The sequence below is a fragment of the Sebastes fasciatus genome, chromosome 4 (assembly GCF_043250625.1).
Source record: "Sebastes fasciatus isolate fSebFas1 chromosome 4, fSebFas1.pri, whole genome shotgun sequence".
In the NCBI taxonomy this organism is placed as follows: Eukaryota; Metazoa; Chordata; class Actinopteri; order Perciformes; family Sebastidae; genus Sebastes; species Sebastes fasciatus.
In genome coordinates this window covers 22,521,613-22,539,940 of record NC_133798.1, presented here as the reverse complement: position 1 = coordinate 22,539,940, position 18,328 = coordinate 22,521,613, and the positions used below count along the sequence as shown (strand labels likewise).

General features: G+C 41.2%; 1 protein-coding gene across 1 annotated transcript; it reads left to right on the top strand.

The window, feature by feature from the left end:
• Positions 1-275: 275 nt before the first annotated feature.
• tbc1d2b (TBC1 domain family, member 2B) lies at positions 276-18,267 on the top strand. The gene is made up of 13 exons (XM_074632871.1): positions 276-834; positions 1,503-1,653; positions 4,495-4,666; positions 6,505-6,659; positions 6,834-7,084; positions 9,861-10,286; positions 10,453-10,563; positions 10,758-10,954; positions 12,289-12,783; positions 12,880-12,997; positions 13,223-13,408; positions 15,030-15,151; positions 15,680-18,267. The coding sequence occupies exons 1-13, from the start codon at positions 376-378 to the stop codon at positions 15,873-15,875; spliced, it is 3,039 nt and encodes a 1,012-aa protein (XP_074488972.1). The 5' UTR covers positions 276-375; the 3' UTR covers positions 15,876-18,267.
• Positions 18,268-18,328: the final 61 nt, after the last annotated feature.

Below are 18,328 nucleotides of genomic sequence, written 5' to 3'. Positions count from 1 at the left end.
TTTTTACCCAGGGGCCCCCTAACAGATTCATCCAGCCATGTTCACCTGACAATTTTAAGTATTTGTATTATGTTTTATATCTCCAATTTTGGGGCTTTTCAATGTTTTATTATCTCCAAGTATATATCATTTTTAAATTGGCTATATCAACAATTCAAAACATCTTTAATGTAACATCAAAGCAACTATTCTTCTCCTTTAGGCTGCTTTTAATAGATCATTTTCCCCACCTTTTTTTTTTTTTTTTACCATTTGTAGCAGCTGGAGTATATCTCAGCTAGGTTGCACATCTGGTCAAACACCCCCACCTAGCGGTGCTGCAGCCTCACACACTGCTGCACCACGTCACCCTCTTTGAAATAAACTACACCTCCCATGCTCCTCCTCTCCAAGAGGCAGGGCAGTCATGCGGATGGAAACAGAAGGAGTGGGCATCCGCCGCCGTGCTGCAAGAAGAAGAAGAAAAAGAAACTTCGAGGAAAGATGCACGAAGAGGAGGATGGCAGCGAAGAAGCAGCACAACACTCCTGCCCAGCGGCCCGGATCGTGGCCTCCAGGTCGGTGGATGTCGCCGAGGTGGAGGGAGCCAGAGACCAGGCCAACAAGCTCTGCGGATACTTGAACAAACTGTCCGGCAAGGGGCCCCTGAGGGGTTACAAGCCGAGGTGGTTCGTGTACGATCCGAGGAAGTGTTATTTGTATTACTTCAAGACTCCCCAAGATGCCTTGCCTCTCGGACACATCGAGATAGGAGATGCGAGCTTCAGCTACGATGTGGAAGGAGAAGAGGGTCAGTTTGAGATCCGCACAGCTGGCAAGGAGTTCCTCCTGAAGGTAGAGCAACTTTTCACCATGTGTTGCATTGCTTTGCTGTCATTTGTCACTTCCTTTTCTCATTGTGGAAACTGCAGAACCACCCATTCAAACTTGATTTATTCTCAGCTTTGATTTAAGTCAGATAATGACAGTATTTGTTTGCTGACAGCCAGGGTTGTGATTTGACAACTTTTAAAGAACAGCTGACTACAAAAATCCACTATACATGTTTTGCCAGAGAAGAGCTTAATCAGCACATTACTCAGCTGATTGCATCCAAACACACTGTTTGAATGTGGAGATAACTCTGCTTCATGAGCTCATCATGAAGGCTCTTCTCATGTGATGGTGTCTTCTTAGCTGTCACATGACTATGGCTGGCTGCCCACTAAAGTCTTTTAGCAGATGGTGTGAATGGTTAATACCAAACAGATTGCATGGCCCGAGGCTGGAACTGAGACTGAAACCAGCGTCTGCGCTCATTCACATGACAGATCCTAATAGTAACCTGCTATAAAAAGGGCTCCTGGGTGGTTTCATGCTTTCACTGCTTTATTTAATACCACAGGTGTTATTGTTTTCTTCGGGTAAGCTGTCATTCCATTGATATTGATGCGTGACTTGTTTTTAACCCTTGATCTCTATAATATGACTGACTTGTGTTACTTGTGTGCGTGTGTTTCTAGGCGCCCACTAAGCAGGTGATGCATTACTGGCTCCAGCAGTTGCAGCAGAAACGTTGGGAGTACAGCAGCACACGAGGCTCCGGTCAGAGAGACAGCTGGAGCTCCCCGACCCTGGCCTACCCTCCCACCGGCCTTGTAGGCAAAGATAATGGTAGGCAGGTACACACACACACACACACACACACACACACACATACAGTGTGTATGGACACTAGGGCCGAAGAATTAATCAAAATTTTATCAAAATTGCAATATGGCCTACTGCAATTTTCAAATCGCAGGAGGTGCAATATTTATTGAAGACCAAATGTGTGTCAAAATGTAATTTAAAATTAAATATTGTCGTGGTGATGTCCTGGTCTACACATGATATTCTGCGGACTTAAAGGTCCAGTGTGTAGGATCTGGCGGTATCTAGCGGTGAGGTTGCAGATTACCCCAGGAAGGGGTGTCGGCGGGCGTTGATGCAAATTTTCGTAGTGCCCAAACGGCGGTACTAAAAATTCTTTGCCCGTCATGTGATGCCATTGGGCCTAGAAAGACTTTTTCCCATAGACTTACATTGGGAAAGAGACGTCCGTAACTCAGCGAATCATTTTTTTTAGGTAAATCAGCTTCCCAGTACGAACACTCTAATAGACCTTATTTAAATCATTAGGTCCTTAAAGTTGTAAAATATACTAATAGCTGAATCCAGAGTTATTTCCCTTCCTCCATTCATGTGACTGAGACCCAGACCGAGGCTGGAGCGAGGGCTGGGAGGCGGAGTTAAAGGAAACGCTACTGCACCTGCTCTATGGGCCCAATGGATGCAGAAGATCGCCGGATGATCCGGGTACTTTATCACTCGGCAGTCGAGCCATTTTGGCTTCATGCGCCACTAAGCAACTCTCATAGGAACGAACAGGAGACCGCCTCCAACGTTGATACCAATTCTCTTTATACATCCATGGTTCTGGGCTACTGTAGAAACAATGCAATGCAACATGGCAGACTCCGTGAAGAGGACCCACTAAATGTCCCCCTAAATGTTACACACTGGTCCTTTTAATAAAACATCTTTGTTTTGTACAGATATCCACAAAAATCATAATCATTTTTAAATGTTTTTCAATGAAAATGAGAATAATGATGTTAAAATAATCATTCCTTCTAATATGGCAAATAATATTGCAATATCAGTCAAAATAATCGCAATTAGATATTTATTTTTAAAAATCGTCCAGCTCTAATGGACACTCGTTTTCACCGCTCTGCTCCATCACGTCCAGGAAACCAGCTGAAAGTAAACACCTGCATCTATCTGATGGATTCATATTTACACAAGTGCTACAAACACAAGTCGAGTGACTTTGTTGCCAGGTTCCCCCGTTCCTACAGAACGAGCATGTGCAGCAGGAGTGGTTAACGTCAAGCGCTGATTAAAGGAGAAATAAAGGAGTTCACATCTACTTTATCTCGGGTGTGTTTTATTTGAAGGCACTTAACAGAAACAAATCTCATTGTGGGTACTGCTTGCTGCTTTCAAGTGTTCTCACAAGTATCTGCTACTGTAACACGACAGAATAAATACAGCTCGACAGCATTTACAATATAGACAAGAGGATGTATATATTTATACAGTATAATACATTATTAACCCTATCAGTCCCAGCATTACTCGTTATGGCGAGTCAAGCAATGTGTGTCCTGCTCTCCTATACATATTTTCACCCTAGACAGGTGTCCTTAAACACACATGTTTTGTCCGTAGATTCATGACCTCGTGTCTCTTTCTGTTTCTGTCTGTTGGGAATTAATAGTTGAAATGACATTGCTTCTGACAGCATTGGCTGGAAAGCTGAAGGCTGGATTCCACGGGAGGCAAAAAGATACAAGCTCTTGGGCAGATAGGCCTAAATATAAGACTGCATGATGTAATCATGAGTGAATAAGGTTTTAACTTGCCAATACAACTTGTTTTGTCTGTTCTAGCTGAGTGAAATTAACCTTGTATGTCTCTTTCCTTTCCTGTCATCACATACACAATGTTCTTTCTTGATGTTTATCTATCTTACAAAGGAACAAATACCTGTGTTATCACTGTCAATACACACTGAATAGAGGTATTTACTCAAAAACACTGTAATGCTTGATTTTGTCAACAGCCCCATACAAGACCAATCATCTCAAATCAATAATCCTACAACAATTAGCTGTTCCTCATTGTAAAGATGTAGATACAAAAGTGCTTAAAAGTACTGAGATATTTTGTTTCATACTTTTTTTTTTTACACCCTGTGTGGTTTCTGTCTCAGACGTCCTTGACCTTTTGTCAGCAAGCGAGCTGTGATGATGAAATGTGTGGGTGCAGTCTCCTTAACTGTAATTTTCCCTCGAGCTGCTGGGCAGAGGACATTAAATGTTTTATGTTGCCCTTTTTTCGCACGGCTAGTGAAAGAGATTAACATGCCTACGCTTCTCTTCACAGTATAACAAGATGCAAGAATATCTGGTAATGGCCACCACTGAGTATAAAGGTTTAGATACAGCACACACAAAGAAAGCACGCTGTAACACGTGAAACTAATTAGCTGTACTAATTAATGTTGGCAGGAGAGGATGACGTCAGTTCAGAGGTTTTATCAGAGCAAAAGGAGTTTGGCAGGTGTGACAGCATAGCTGTGAGGCAGTTTGGTCATTTATAAAATGTTACCACCCATTTCATACAAAAAGGAGACTTTATATTTAGCCTTCTTGGCTCAGAAATGCTGCATACTGTATTTTCTGCTGGTTAAAGAGCTGCCCCATGAAACCACAGACATCCCCTCTGCTGTACTGTCATTCTGGATGATTCGAGCTTCACTTTACTCTGGAAACCATTCAGGGTTGACGATCTCATTTCCCCAACCAACAATTTGCATAGTTGCGGTCCTGCAAAACAGTAGTGTTGGTTAATGGGATATTATTATTGTTATGTTGTTCTAATGGGCTGTAATGTGTTTCATTTCAGATGTGGTCTTTGAGAAGCTGAGTGACAGCATGGAGAAGGTCCGCAGCGACTTTGCCATGGAGACAGACACAGATGGCGGTGGGATGGTGGGGATCCAGTCCGCCAGAGGGCCTTCTGCTGCGTCCACAAACCCCCTCAACTTCTCCCTCAAAAACTTCGGTACAGAACTCAGGTAAAGCTTTCTGCAGGATGAAATCATACGCACAGTTTTTAAAAAGGAAGTACGTTTGATTTTTAGTTCCTGCCAAACTGGCACAACTAGTTTAGTTTTAATTGTGGCCTGTTTAGAGCTGAATAGAGCAACAAAAAAACACCCCTTCACTTCTTCCTGTGGTTGTCTGCAGTAGAGAGGAAATGGTTACATCCATAGTTGTTAACACCAACAGTTCCCCTTCTGGGCCATACAACACATCTGTTCAAATGATGCAAAACACTGGCATGCTAAAAATGTGACACAGTTTAGAGTTGGTAGAGGTGCACTTGAATCTGCTGCCTACTCCTTATAGCATGTCTGTTCTGCCGTTTTATGATGATTTAGCTTCTCATGTGTTGAAATGCATAGCGTTATATAAGGGTTTGCGCAGTTATAGCTCATGATCTGAGCAGAAATGTGATGTTAAAAGATCCTCAGTTATGCTTATAAAGCGTGAATCCGTTGCGGAGCTGCAGTAGACGGATTTTTCTGTCACGTGGAGGCGACTGACTAGCGTGGCCAAAGCGCATCCAGCGTATACGAGGTGTGAGGAACGCGAAAACTTGCAATTTGCTGCACACAAATAGTCATGTGGTTGCAGCGATCTCACATTTAGACGTGTGAAAAAACACAGGTCTGTATGGGGGTCTTATGGTTGACATGAACCTTGTTTTTTATCACTTCTTTTTTTTTATTGCAACCCTTATTATAACACCAACAAATTACAGAGAAAACAACAGGTTGCCGATTTACATTTTGAACATTTCATCCAGTTAACCCTCAACCCCCATCAGACAGAGCATCCTTATTTAGACAGAAGATCTTTTAAGGAAGTATCAAGTTTGTCCACATTAAAGCTGTGTTTGGTCGTGCATCATTGACTCTTGCTGATGATAGTTCCAGGTAAGAAATGTCCAAAGCCAGTGAATACTTGAAATATCATGAGGAGGTTTCCAACGCTGGACCAAAAATGTTTTTAGCTGCAGTCAGGTCTGCCAGCCAGACTTTGCGTGTTTTGTCCGTAAGGGAAAAGGTATCATTTAGAAGATGTGCAGCAGGGTCCGTTGGTAGTTGTACCCCTGTTAGTTGTGCATACAACATTTATACAACAGGTACCAGTCCCATTTGATGTCTAATTCTCTGTGTTAGATATGCTCTATGACAACATTTTTAAATGTATATACTGATGATTTTTTTGAAGCACCGGTAACATTAACCCAAATTGCATCCCAGTCTAAATCTTGTCCCAATTCAGCTATATCCCTATCCCTAGCTTTCATTCCTGAAGTAGGCATGTATTTCTGTGATATGTGACATTGCATGTCTTGGAGCATTCTGTGTCCAATTTAAAATAGGATGTTCTTTTTAAATCGGACCCCCAGGGAACCCCGTAAGCTTTACAAGCTGACCTTACTCTGAAGTAGAAGAGAGTGTTTATCAATATTGTATTAAGAGACAAGTTCTTGACATGAACCTTGTTCATTTTACATTCAAGAATGCCTTCCATTTATGTTATAATCTAATTATTATTTCATTTTATATAGACACTTTAGTTGTATTGTGTGTGTGTGTGTGTGTGTGCTTTTTTTTACTTGTATACAGCTGCAGTTCTGTTGGCCGATGTGTGTAATGTGTAACGACCTCAACAAAGGCCGCTTGTGGTGCTAATGGTACCATTTACAAAGTAACGGAGTATCAGGCTTCCCTGCAGTTTGCCCTTGATCCCCGTGGATTTGAAAAGCTTTCACATATGTCCAGCAGCAACACTGAAGCTCCTCAGTCTTACTCACCCTCTTGTCTGGTTTCCATTCTGTCAGGAACTCCATGTCTTATCTGCGGCCGGGCAGGGGAGGTGAGAGCAGACGCAGTGTGTTTTATACCCAGAGCAGCCACAGCGCGGAGGAGTGGGAACTGGTGGACGCTCCACCCAAGGACTTCCCTGAACAGAAACATCATCCAGACACACACAGACGTACGTTCACTCCCTGCTGTTTAATACTCCGCTTTCATTCTCCAGAGAAGAATTTGCTCCACTCATTTGCGCAATACTATGACAAACGGACAAACACTTCATTCTTCCATAACGCTTCTTCCTGCTCCGTCCCCCTGAGTCACTTTTATTACGTCTTTATTTCCCCTCTTTCAGATTCCTTTGGATCAGCGTTTGCTTTCGACTTTGCGCGCAACTCGTCGCGGACTAAGAGGCCTTTGCTGATGGGCAAAGGCTCCGGGAGGTTCGGGCGCAGTGCTGAGACGCGCAGTGCCGAGAACTCCCCGGTGGAGTGTAACGGCAGCAAACCTTTCGAGATGCAGCTTCGCCTCCAGAGCCAACAGGAAGAACTGAGCCGCATGCAGCAGGAACAGGCCAAACTCAGAGAAGAGCTGGCCAGTCAGAAGGTACAGTGATCTCACTCTCACCATGATTGACTTAATGTGTGAATTATCCACATTAGAGGAAATGCCAGGCTGCTTTTACGATCATCTTATTTAATGCAGCACAAGCTTGAGGTCGTGGTGTCTGACTGGGCAGTTTGGTGTAATCCTGATTGCTCTCACCAGTAAAGGAAGACAGCGAATGATTAGTCATGCTTAAGCGAGAAACGAGGAAATAGCAGTTCTCCTAACAACAGTCACAGCTGTGTCGTTCCTTCCCATTACTCTCTGTTCTTGTTTTAGTGTTTTGAGACTAACCGATGGCTGCAATGCCAGTCAGATAAATATATAATGTGACATAATGTGTGTAAGCTTCCCTTTTGAAGTGGTTCACTGCCAGCTCAAACTTTAACAACAATTAACTGAGTAATTCTGAGGAACTGACTCAGCTGGCTGTATCTGACTGTTGCTGGAAATACACAGTCACTGCTGACATTGTATTGTTAATACTGTTGAAAGTTATGGTGCTCGTGGTGTTTGAATACAGTCAATGTTTCTTGAAAGAAACAATGTTGGCGTTACTCATTTTAATCCTCAGACCTCTCTGTGGACCCTTTTTTTTCTACCTTTTGTTAGAAAAAAGTTGGCAATGAAAACCGTTTGTTTAATTGTACGTCACAGTTACTGTTTCTGCATCTGTCTGACCACGTGGGTGTGTTTGTGTGAGTGCACATGTCACACAAACGTGTGAGCCAAGTATTTGCACATTGGTCACAGTTAGGCCTGTCTCGATAACTAATTTTACTACACGGCTTTGTTGAATACTCTATTCTGATTGGTCAATCACAGAGTTCTACGGTCTGTTGCTATGAGCGCAGTTCTGATGTTGGACTCTGGCGGACCGTTTAAGTAGCCAGTAGCCGTTTAATTAGCATTATAGTGTACAGCTAGCGGGTCATTCGCATTGGGGTGCCACATCCACATGCCACCCTGTTGGGGTTTATTTCACAACAATAACTGGCTCGCTATACATTATCCCTTACTTTTTGAATGATATATTGTCCCAGAAATAATTACAATAAACAATATCATTGTCATTTTGAGACCATTTTATGCCACTGATATAATAATATAATAGCATAATAATGCAAGTACACCCTTTCAAAGAGCATTGAACTTCTAATTCTTAAGAATATTCAGACATTGGAATTGGAAAGTGAACAACATATTAAAATATCTGGGGCTGACCTGAATGCTTTGAAGCTTTGACAGTGGCCATGGTATTCAACCTCCAAATCATTATTCCAATGCTTCATTTTTTAAAAATCTTTATTATTATTATTATTATTATTATTATTTATATATAAATATGTAATAATAAAATAAAAATCCCCAAATTGCCCATGAAATAAGGGATAATCCCACTCCATTATTCATAATTCATATTTAACATGGATTATTATTAGTTATTCTTAGACAGATATTGCTGTTTGTTGTGTGTAGAGGTGCATGTGTAAAACAGGGGAGATGGAGACAGACAGACAAAAGAACATGTCATCCTGCTGCGCTGCTCCGTGAAGCTTTGAATACCTTCGAATATTTCTCACCGAAGCTTCGAGCCCAAAAATGGTATTTGGGACAGCCCTAAAAATATCCTAAATAGATAATCATAAATAAAATAAAACCTCACAACCAAAACAATAAAAAACCAAAATAATAAATCTTATGATGCAAAGGAAAACCCTGCTGTTTATTCTGGCATTGTGTAAAACGTTGTTGACATTCTCATGTAAACAAACGCATGTAAACACAACGGGCGAAATCGAGGTCGGCAAAAATTATTGAGATCATGTCCATATATCGTACGATATGTCAATATAATAATTATTGTGACATGCATAGTCACAGTATAATGTATACTTAATGATATACATAGCTATGTTAAACTTTTGATACTGAATTTCGTGCTCTGTCATCGGGGCAGAGTGATGGCTGTGTTACATGTTGCTGCTTCATTCAGTAGTATGACTGTGGTCTCTGTCAACCAGTGTGAACTCGCAGGGTTTCTCTTTGGAAGTTATTTAGTTGAGGTGGTAAGACACCCAGATCCTAATGCATCCCGATACATGCAAAATTTCATAAACGTTTTTACATTTTTTATGATGATGTTGGTGGATGGTGTCCGTTTTAGTCGAGGTGGCCCACCTCTGTTGTAAATCCTGACTAGTGTACGCAGTTAGAGGTGTTTGTTAGAAGGGCAAATATAACAGAATTGTTATACAGTTTTTTGAGATTTATTTCCTTATGCAAGTAAATTTTAAGTTGGATTTGAGGTCAAATAACAGGCTGCAAAACTGTGGCGACACTTTTTTCTTACAGTAAACTCGTCGATTGTTATTAGTTGTAGAAAATAAAATCATCTTGTATGATATAATGTACATGTTAGCTTAAGTTTGTGGAACCTACACTTCGTTATTTACTTCACTCTAAGCTTGTTATGCCTCTGCACCCAGCAGTGTAAGGTGTAAGAAATGATGAAATGTAATTAAAATTCAGTTCATAGTGAATATGGTCAGCAGTTATGCAAGTAAAATCTCAGCAAACAGAATATGCAGCTGTCCCTGAAGAGTTTGTTGATTTTTTTTTTTTTGTAGATATTCGTGAATTTGCCCCACAATGACAAAAACATTGAATTCAACATATTGATATTTTCTGTGAACTAGGCGACTATATTTTTAGACATAATACCGACCCTACAAGACGATGTGTTGACAAAAACAAATCCTCTTTACTCCACCAGGAGCTGGTGAGACTTCTGCAGCAGACTCTGAGGACCTCCCAGTGCGACCGGCAGCCAACACGCCGTCCACCCCCGCCTCCAGATTCATCTGTGGCTTCAGACCAGACTCAAGGTTCAGCAGTAACCAGCCAGGAAGACGTCGCCCAGTTGGAGGCCCTGCTCAAGGAGAGAGACGAACAGATCCAGTCCCTGTGTGGCCACATGGAGCGTCTCGCCTTGGAGAAGGAGAGTCTGCAGCAGGAGCTGAAGGGCCTGAAGATAAAGGTGGGGGAGATAAACGACCAGCTGGGGATGCTGATGGAGACCATCCAGGCCAAGGATGAAGTCATCATCAAGCTGTCGCAGGAGAGCGACGAGCAGAGCGGCAATTCATGCGACGGTTCACCACCGCCAAACAAAGATCAGCACGAGGTGGACATCCTCAAGGTACAGAAGGAAACACTTAAACCAGATATGTAGTTGATAGAAATGATACAGATTTAGAAATGATATTACATTTCTTAAGCTTCAATTTAAAATATTTTCTCATGGTTTGATAATGCTCTGTTTAAATGTGTAGTCTGATTAACTGAACACGTTTCTCCAATTTCAGGACAGTCTTCAAGGCTACAAATCCCAGAACAGGTTCCTGAACAAAGAGATCCTGGAGCTGACAGTATTACGCAGAAACGCAGAGAGTAGAGAAAAGACTTTAGAAGCAAAGGTACTATCTGGTGTTGGTCGGTTAATGGTGCATTATTCTGTTAATAGAAACAGGAAGTCTGAGTAGCTGGCAGGGGAAGTCCAGTGGTGACCTTAGCTGATGCCCCCTAAACCTAAAAATGCCAAGTAGGAACAATGAATAACTAAACATATAACAAAGATGCTGATTAACGTTCTCTGTTATTGTTGCTGCAGTATACGGCCCTGGAGGCCAAGCTGTGTCAGGTGGAGAGTAAGTATCTGGTGCTGCTTCAAGAAGTGAAGAACCCGGTGTGTTCGTCCTCGGAGCAGAGCCCGGCTCGAGAAGTCATCTCCAGATTATTAGAGGATGCGCTGCAGGTGGAGAGCTCCGACCAGCACGAGCACCCCATCTTTAAACCAAACACTGTCAGGTATGGACTATGCCAAAAAACATTTATGAATACATGTTTTTGTTTCGTTCATATTGAAAGGTATGTTAAATTTTTCTCCATTTTTTTTTTTGAATTTAAACTAATGTTGTCGTAAAAAGCAACTTTAAAAAATTGTACAGTATTTTAACATCTATACTCGGGCTGTCAAAGTTAACACGATAATAATAACGCGACAACGCAAATTTGTTTTAACGCCACTAATTTCTCTAACGCATTACCGCAACTTGCAATTTTGAAGTTGTAGCGGGCTCAGCTTTAAAGCTAGAGTGAAGATACTGGTATCATATAAAACTAGAAAACCTATTGTTCCATCCATGTCATGCTCGCATACTTGCGCGAAGTAGCCTAAATAATTCGGCAAACTTGCCTTAAATTTTGGCAAGGAAAAACCGGCATGGGCATCTTCAAAGGGGACCCTTGACCTCTGACCTCAAGATATGTGAATGAAAATGGGTTCTATGGGTACCCACGAGTCTCCTCTTTACAGACATGCCCACTTTATGATAATCACATGCAGTTTGGGGCAAGTCATAGTCAAGTCAGCACACTGACACACTGACAGCTGTTGTTGCCTGTTGGGCTGCAGTTTGCCATGTTATGATTTGAGCATATTTTCTTATGCTGAATGCAGTACCTGTGAGGGTTTCTGGACAATATTTGTCTTTGTTTTGTGTTAATTGATTTCCAATAATAAATATATATATATACATTTGCATAGAGCAGCATATTTGCCCACTCCCATGTTGATAAGAGTATTAAATACTTGACATATCTCCTTTTAAAGTACATCTTGAACAGATAAAAAAGGTGCGATTAATTTGTGATTAATCGCGATTAAATATCATAATCGATTGACAGCCCTAATTTATACACGTTTTGTAAAGGTAAACTAAATGTAGATGATATCAAACTGTTGTTAAATAGAAAAAAAATCAATAAAAGTATCGGGTATCAGTTTTACCAAAATCTAACCACAAATCAAGGACAAATCCATTGCAGGAGAGAAAGAGAGACTGGTGTTGCCTCAATAGCCTTAATAATAGACCCAAATGTAATGCATTCACCAGATCTGTTTTCATTTTACTTGACTGGAAAAACTAGCTCTGCTATTTGGTATTTTGTTCACTATTGCTGTTGCTCTGACGTCTATGCAAGCTCAGGCACGTCGTTTGCGGCTCGACAAAATATATTATGGCAAGTTAAGCAAATGTGGGTCCCCCTGAAAGGGTTAATAACTTTCTGGAATGAATTCATAACATCACCGATTGATGATAATCTTTCTACATTTCCTCTCTTCCTTGATTTGATAACAGTGAATACGACACGTTTGGCTTCAAGACGGTCCCCGAGGAGGAGGAAGAGGAGGAGAAGCTGGATGCCAAGGTGAGAGCTCTGGAGCTGAAATCCCTGTCCATGACGGATCAGGAGGTGTCCGTCGGGGTGAAGTGGGAGAACTACCTAACCAGCACCGTGAACAGAGACCTGGTGCGCGCCCCTGAGCTCAAGGGCCTGTTTCGCTACGGCGTGCCCCACGAGCACCGGTCCCAGGTGTGGCGCTGGTGTGTCGCCTTCCATGTCAAGAAGTTTCGGGACCACCTGGCGCCCGACTACTATGAGACCTTACTAAATGTGGCACGGGACAAGCCCAACCCGGCCTCCAAGCAGATCGAGCTGGACTTGCTTCGTACTTTGCCCAACAACAAGCACTACTCCTCCCCGAGTGCAGGCGGCATCCAGAAACTCAGGAACGTCCTGATGGCTTTCTCCTGGAGGAATCCAGATATCGGCTACTGTCAGGGGCTGAACAGGTACAAGAGGGGTTCTGGTTTATCTCTTCATCCTTCTCCTTCTCTCCTTCTACGCCCTGTAACCATTCATTTTTTTATTGCATGTGATTTCTTCAGGCTGGCAGCTATTGCATTGCTCTATCTGGACCAAGAGGACGCCTTCTGGTGCCTCATAGCCATCGTGGAGGTCTTCATGCCAAGAGACTATTACACCAAGACTCTGCTCGGCTCACAGGTAAACAAGCTCAAAGGTTGTATTCTAGTATCTGGTGTCAGTGATGTCGATCATGTGACTGTGCGGCTCATGATTGATCATAGAAAGAATGCAGCACAGTAATTAGCACATCTTTCTCTCTCCTGGTTTTGACCACATGTTTTCTCCTGCTGTAAAAAAAATAATATTTCTGTTAGAGATAAAGAATGTAAATATACTGTATATGTGTTGGTTGTGTCTGTGCAGGTTGACCAGCGTGTGTTCAAGGACCTGATGAGTGAGAAGCTCCCCCGGCTTCATGCCCACTTTGAGCAGTACAAGGTAGACTTCTCCCTCATCACCTTCAACTGGTTCCTGGTGGTGTTCGTGGACAGTGTGGTGAGCGACATCCTCTTCAAGATCTGGGACTCCTTTCTATATGAAGGTCCAAAGGTGAGAGGCAGAAATTAAAAGTAAAACTATGACCTTCTAATCTCACACAGCTAGATTTCTGTTTGGACATGCTGACAGGGTTCTGAAGACTAAAACGTGAGATAAGGAGACCTCTGAAAATTGTGTTGTAGCCATTCAGTTGACTGAGTTTAAATATGCCTTCCTCTACAGATGGTATGTTGTTCCCAAAAGTGCCAGTTTATTGATTTGACATATCAACCCACTGTGTCTCCAACCTGTGTTTATTATGTTCTATTAACAATGGATCAAATGTATATTTGTAATGGGAAAAAAGGTCACTCATAGTTATGAATCCACATGACATTATCACCAAACTCTGCAGCTCTTCTTCAGCTCTACAGAAGCTTTTTAGCCTGTTTTAACTTGTGTCTTTGGCGTAACAACAACTTTTAACCAGTGATATACTGTACTGTATCAACACTGTGGTTGTTAGGTTGTAGGGGAGCACTGCTAACCTGACACGCCAGACGGTTTGTTACACAGAACCATCTGAGAAGTCGTCATTGGAAACTGTTTGGAAAAGGGCAGGCACATTAAAAAAATACTTGGCAGGTGATTGGATGAACCATCTGTCAATCAAACTCTTGCCGAAGCCAGTCGGGAGAAGAGCGAAAACATCTTTTCCATGGAGAAAAGCCTTCATTGCCGTTCTTTGCTCTTCTCTCAGTGAAGAAATACTCTCCAGTTCTGATATAACTGATGCTAGGATTCGCCATTGTTCTCCGTGTCGCCTCTCACACACACCTAAGCCACGCCAGTAGCTCCTCACAGGACGCTGATTGGTCCGTGATCTGGCTTGTCGGACATAAACGCATTACTTGAAGCCTGACAAGATGGATTTTCGTGTGATATGTGATCCCACAATCCTCGTGAAATCGCGAGAATGGTGCAAGATAAGAGCCTTGCCCCAGAGTTAAAAAAAACCCAAAGAAGTTATTAATGCAGCATTAAACCTGCAATAACTGATTTTTGGCCACTTGGAGGCGGTGGAAACAAGCTGTGGACGCTGACGTACTGTGTTATCTACTGTATCGCCTTTTAAAATGGTCATGGGGAACTTGTAAGCAAACAGTTTGCTGTTTACATATCCAGCAGACACATTAGCATTCATTTGGAGCTGTGTTTGTGATGAAGTCCAATATTCACTTTCCTTTTAATTTTGTTTTTTGGTGTCCACTATTTCCTGAGGGAAACCGCTTCTAAATGCTCCACTATGTTTACCAGCTAGTCCAAATCAATGCGTTAAAAGACGCTATAAAGCTCTGTGGAGCTGAGGGGAACTGCAGAGTTGGGTTTATCACTATGAGCGACCACTTTCCCATACAGTTAGTCAGGTTGTTGATATGGAAATATTGATTATAGCCACTTTATTAATTTAGACCCTATGACATCTGTGGTGGGAATCACAATTTGATTCAGCTGTTAACTCTGTAAATAAATAGCTTTTTGCCTCATAACAACACCGTAAGGATCGTACTGTGTTCAGACATTCCTCTAAAAGTGGCTCTGCATGTCAGAGGGGGATGATGTGTTATGGTATACAGTCACACACGGAAAGTCATGAGGTACATTTCACGGCTTTGATGATTTTTCTCCACAGATCATGTTTCGCTTCGCCCTCGCTCTCTTCAAGTACAAAGAGGAAGAGTTTTTGAAGCTGCAGGACTCCACCGCCATCTTTAAATACCTTAGATACTTCACACGCACAATCCTGGATTCAAGGTACAGCAACTGCACTTTGTTTTGGTATTTCTGAGGACAGTGTGTCTGCAGAGATAACGAGCAAGATACTTAACCTTGGAATAGTTTATCATTTCTCTATGCTGCATGGTTGTCTACAGTGTATGAGTTTTGTATCTGTAGACATTGCAGTAAGCATTAAAGCTGATCTGTAATGATCATTCTTAATCAGAACAGTAGGTCTGGATCAGTTCATTCCCTGATCATAGTAGTCATAATAGTTGTATGACTCTGGGAGACATTGGTAAGGAATACACATAGTTACAAACATAAAACAGGAACAACAGCATGTCAGATCTGCACAGCTCAGAGCATGCAGAGGGTTGTGTCTAAAGAAACCCGCAAATTGCAAAAATGTGCAAAAACTCTTGCGAGACGCGCCGCCTGACGATCTACCCTAACCGTAACCATCTCGTGAGAGTTTCCGAAATTGTGGGTTACCTTCTAGACACAACCCAAGCAGAGCAATATAGAAAACCGTCCCAGACTGATTTTTTTCTTATTTTCCAGGAAGCTGATGAACATCGCTTTCGGGGACATGAACCCGTTCCCCATGCGCCAAATCCAGAACCGCCGCTCCTTCCACCTGGAGAAAGTCCGTCTTGAGCTGACCGAGCTGGAGGCGATCAGACAGACCTTCCTCAGGGAGAGGGAGACGACTCAGGACAGACGGAGCTTCGTCAGCGACGATGAGGAGGATAACTGACCTTAAGCTTGTCGCATATGAAGACAGAGAGATCATTGCCATAGATACGCCAGTGACGTGTCACAGTTGTAAAGGGATTTTTCCTAAAGGATTGTTGGAGTTAGTCTCCGAATTAGCCGGACCAATCAACTTAATATTCATTTTGAGTGAAAACGCATCAAAAGACCAAAACATTACAGGCCGAACAGGCTTTCTATATCAGTATTCCTGCCTTTTTTTTTTTTGTAAATGCTTTATTTGTTGTATGCTTGTGTGTTTACGTGGCAGCCAAAACAAAATGCCTTATCCACGGCTCTTCAACCTTCAATGCCAAGCTGCACTCTTGCAGTCCGAATCAGTATTTTTTAAAAACATGGCTGTGATCTTTTAATAGTTTGTGATTTTATGCCTGTTGAAGGAATGATTGTATTTTTTTTTTTACTACTCTTGTTTTCATTTTTGCTTTCTCTGCCCACAGTTCCTTTCTTAAAATTGTTTACTCAAATTTATATTTTCCACATTGCCACTCAACAGCACATCTTTTGTGTTTGATCCCAGTGTCTCTCGATGCACTTGAATCACTTATGCTGAAATTCAAATGTTGCTGAAACTTAAAGTCTTAGAGCCTTCTGATCACGAATCATTCCAGCCTCTAGTGGAGTTTGTGGTTCAAAAGAATACACACGAAGCGTGATTTAAAGCGTCCCATGTATTATCACTTCCATACATGTAGAACATTTTAGGGAAGAGTGTACTTTTGTTTTCATTATCTCAGGATTCAGATCAAATAACTAGAGACACACCAGTTAAGCCATCATAGTAACAATTGGTGTCAGCCGGTGTTGTCTTTTTAAGTAATATTGGTCATTCCAGTTTATCTGTCCATATTTGGGAGATTGTTTTTCTAGGAGTATCACTCTTAATATGTTATTTTATACCTAAATACCACTTAATTACTTAATATTCTAAAATAATTTTTTGTTTTGCACCTACATTTGTACTTAAACTAAAGAAAAAAATTGTGCAACAACCACTGGATTTGGTTTAGAGAATATTTAGAAATTGTCATTGACTTCAAAAACACCATATTAGTGAATCCCTACAAATTATTTTATTATAACTATTCTAAAAGTCTGTGTATTAAGATTAATTTGCCTTGCCTTGTTTTAGTTATGTTCTTGACTTTTCCGAACATTAGTTGAGGTTGTTAGGTTTTAGTCACGGGAAATTGAATCCTTTAAACACCTATTTTACAAGATACACAGTACATGTATAACACTGGGATTACTCTTCTGATGTATTTGCATGTATTGTCCACAGTGTGGCAGTATAACATCTGTCTACCCAGTGTTTACACTAGTTCACAGAAGCCCTCCACACAGTATGGTGTTAGAGTTTATTATACCGTATTGATACATGATCGTTGTGCGAAAATGGAAATATGATTTGTAATCCATGAGGGAAGTGTTTCAGGAGATTTCTAGACATGTGTAGCAATATCTTCCCGTCTCCAGGTACTTAACAGAAGACAGTTTACTCTTTAGCACTGTGATCATATTCTCTATTACACCCGCTTTACAGTTTCTACTGTTAAAGTCTTGCTTAGAAAGAAACCATGTTTATATCTGGTTAATCAACAGTGTAAAACTGTTGTTTGAATGGGAATTTACAAGAGAGGAAGAAGTTTTTCTCACTTAGCCCCTTCTCTTGTGTGCTGATTTATTGTTTACAGTTTGTTATAACTTTTAATTTTCCTTTATTTTTATATTACTTTGAGCTGTTGAATGTTGATTTTTCGTCGCTGTTAATTACAAAATGACTGTAACTACCTTTTCTCTGCTACAGTATTGTCAGCTACGGCACCATACCTGACTTTTTACCCACCTGAACTTGAGAACAAATGGCAGAATTGTGGTTGTTTTGACGATTGAAATGTGAATGAAAAAAGACCCATAGATGTAGAGATTTAATTTGTTTTTCTCCATGAGAGCAGGTCTCTCTAGTGATTAGATCGGTTAAAGATTAAAAAGTTTTTTTTAGGTCACACATTTTGTCAAAGGGCTCATACAGCAGGTTTGCTCATATTTGAATACGCATCTGTTCCAAGGCTAGTTTGCATGCTTTTATTTGTTTTCTGTCAGTTTCATTTTCACATGGAATAAGCTACATTTAATGTCATCAACTATTCTTTCTTTCTTTTGCTTTTCCCAGCAATGTATTTGCACAAGATGACTTCAAAAAACTATAGTGCACTTCACTTTTCCTATGTAAATCTCTACAGTATCTTGTTCATTTTAATCTATCATTTAATGATGAATAATGCAAAGCTTTTATGTTACAGAATTACTTATGCCACTGTATATTTTTACCAGTTGAAAGACAAATTCAATAAACAATGGCTGACTGAGTATAATCTGACTCATCTGCAGGTGTTCATAAAAAGGATTAAGAGTAATCCTCAGTTCCTTAAAAGC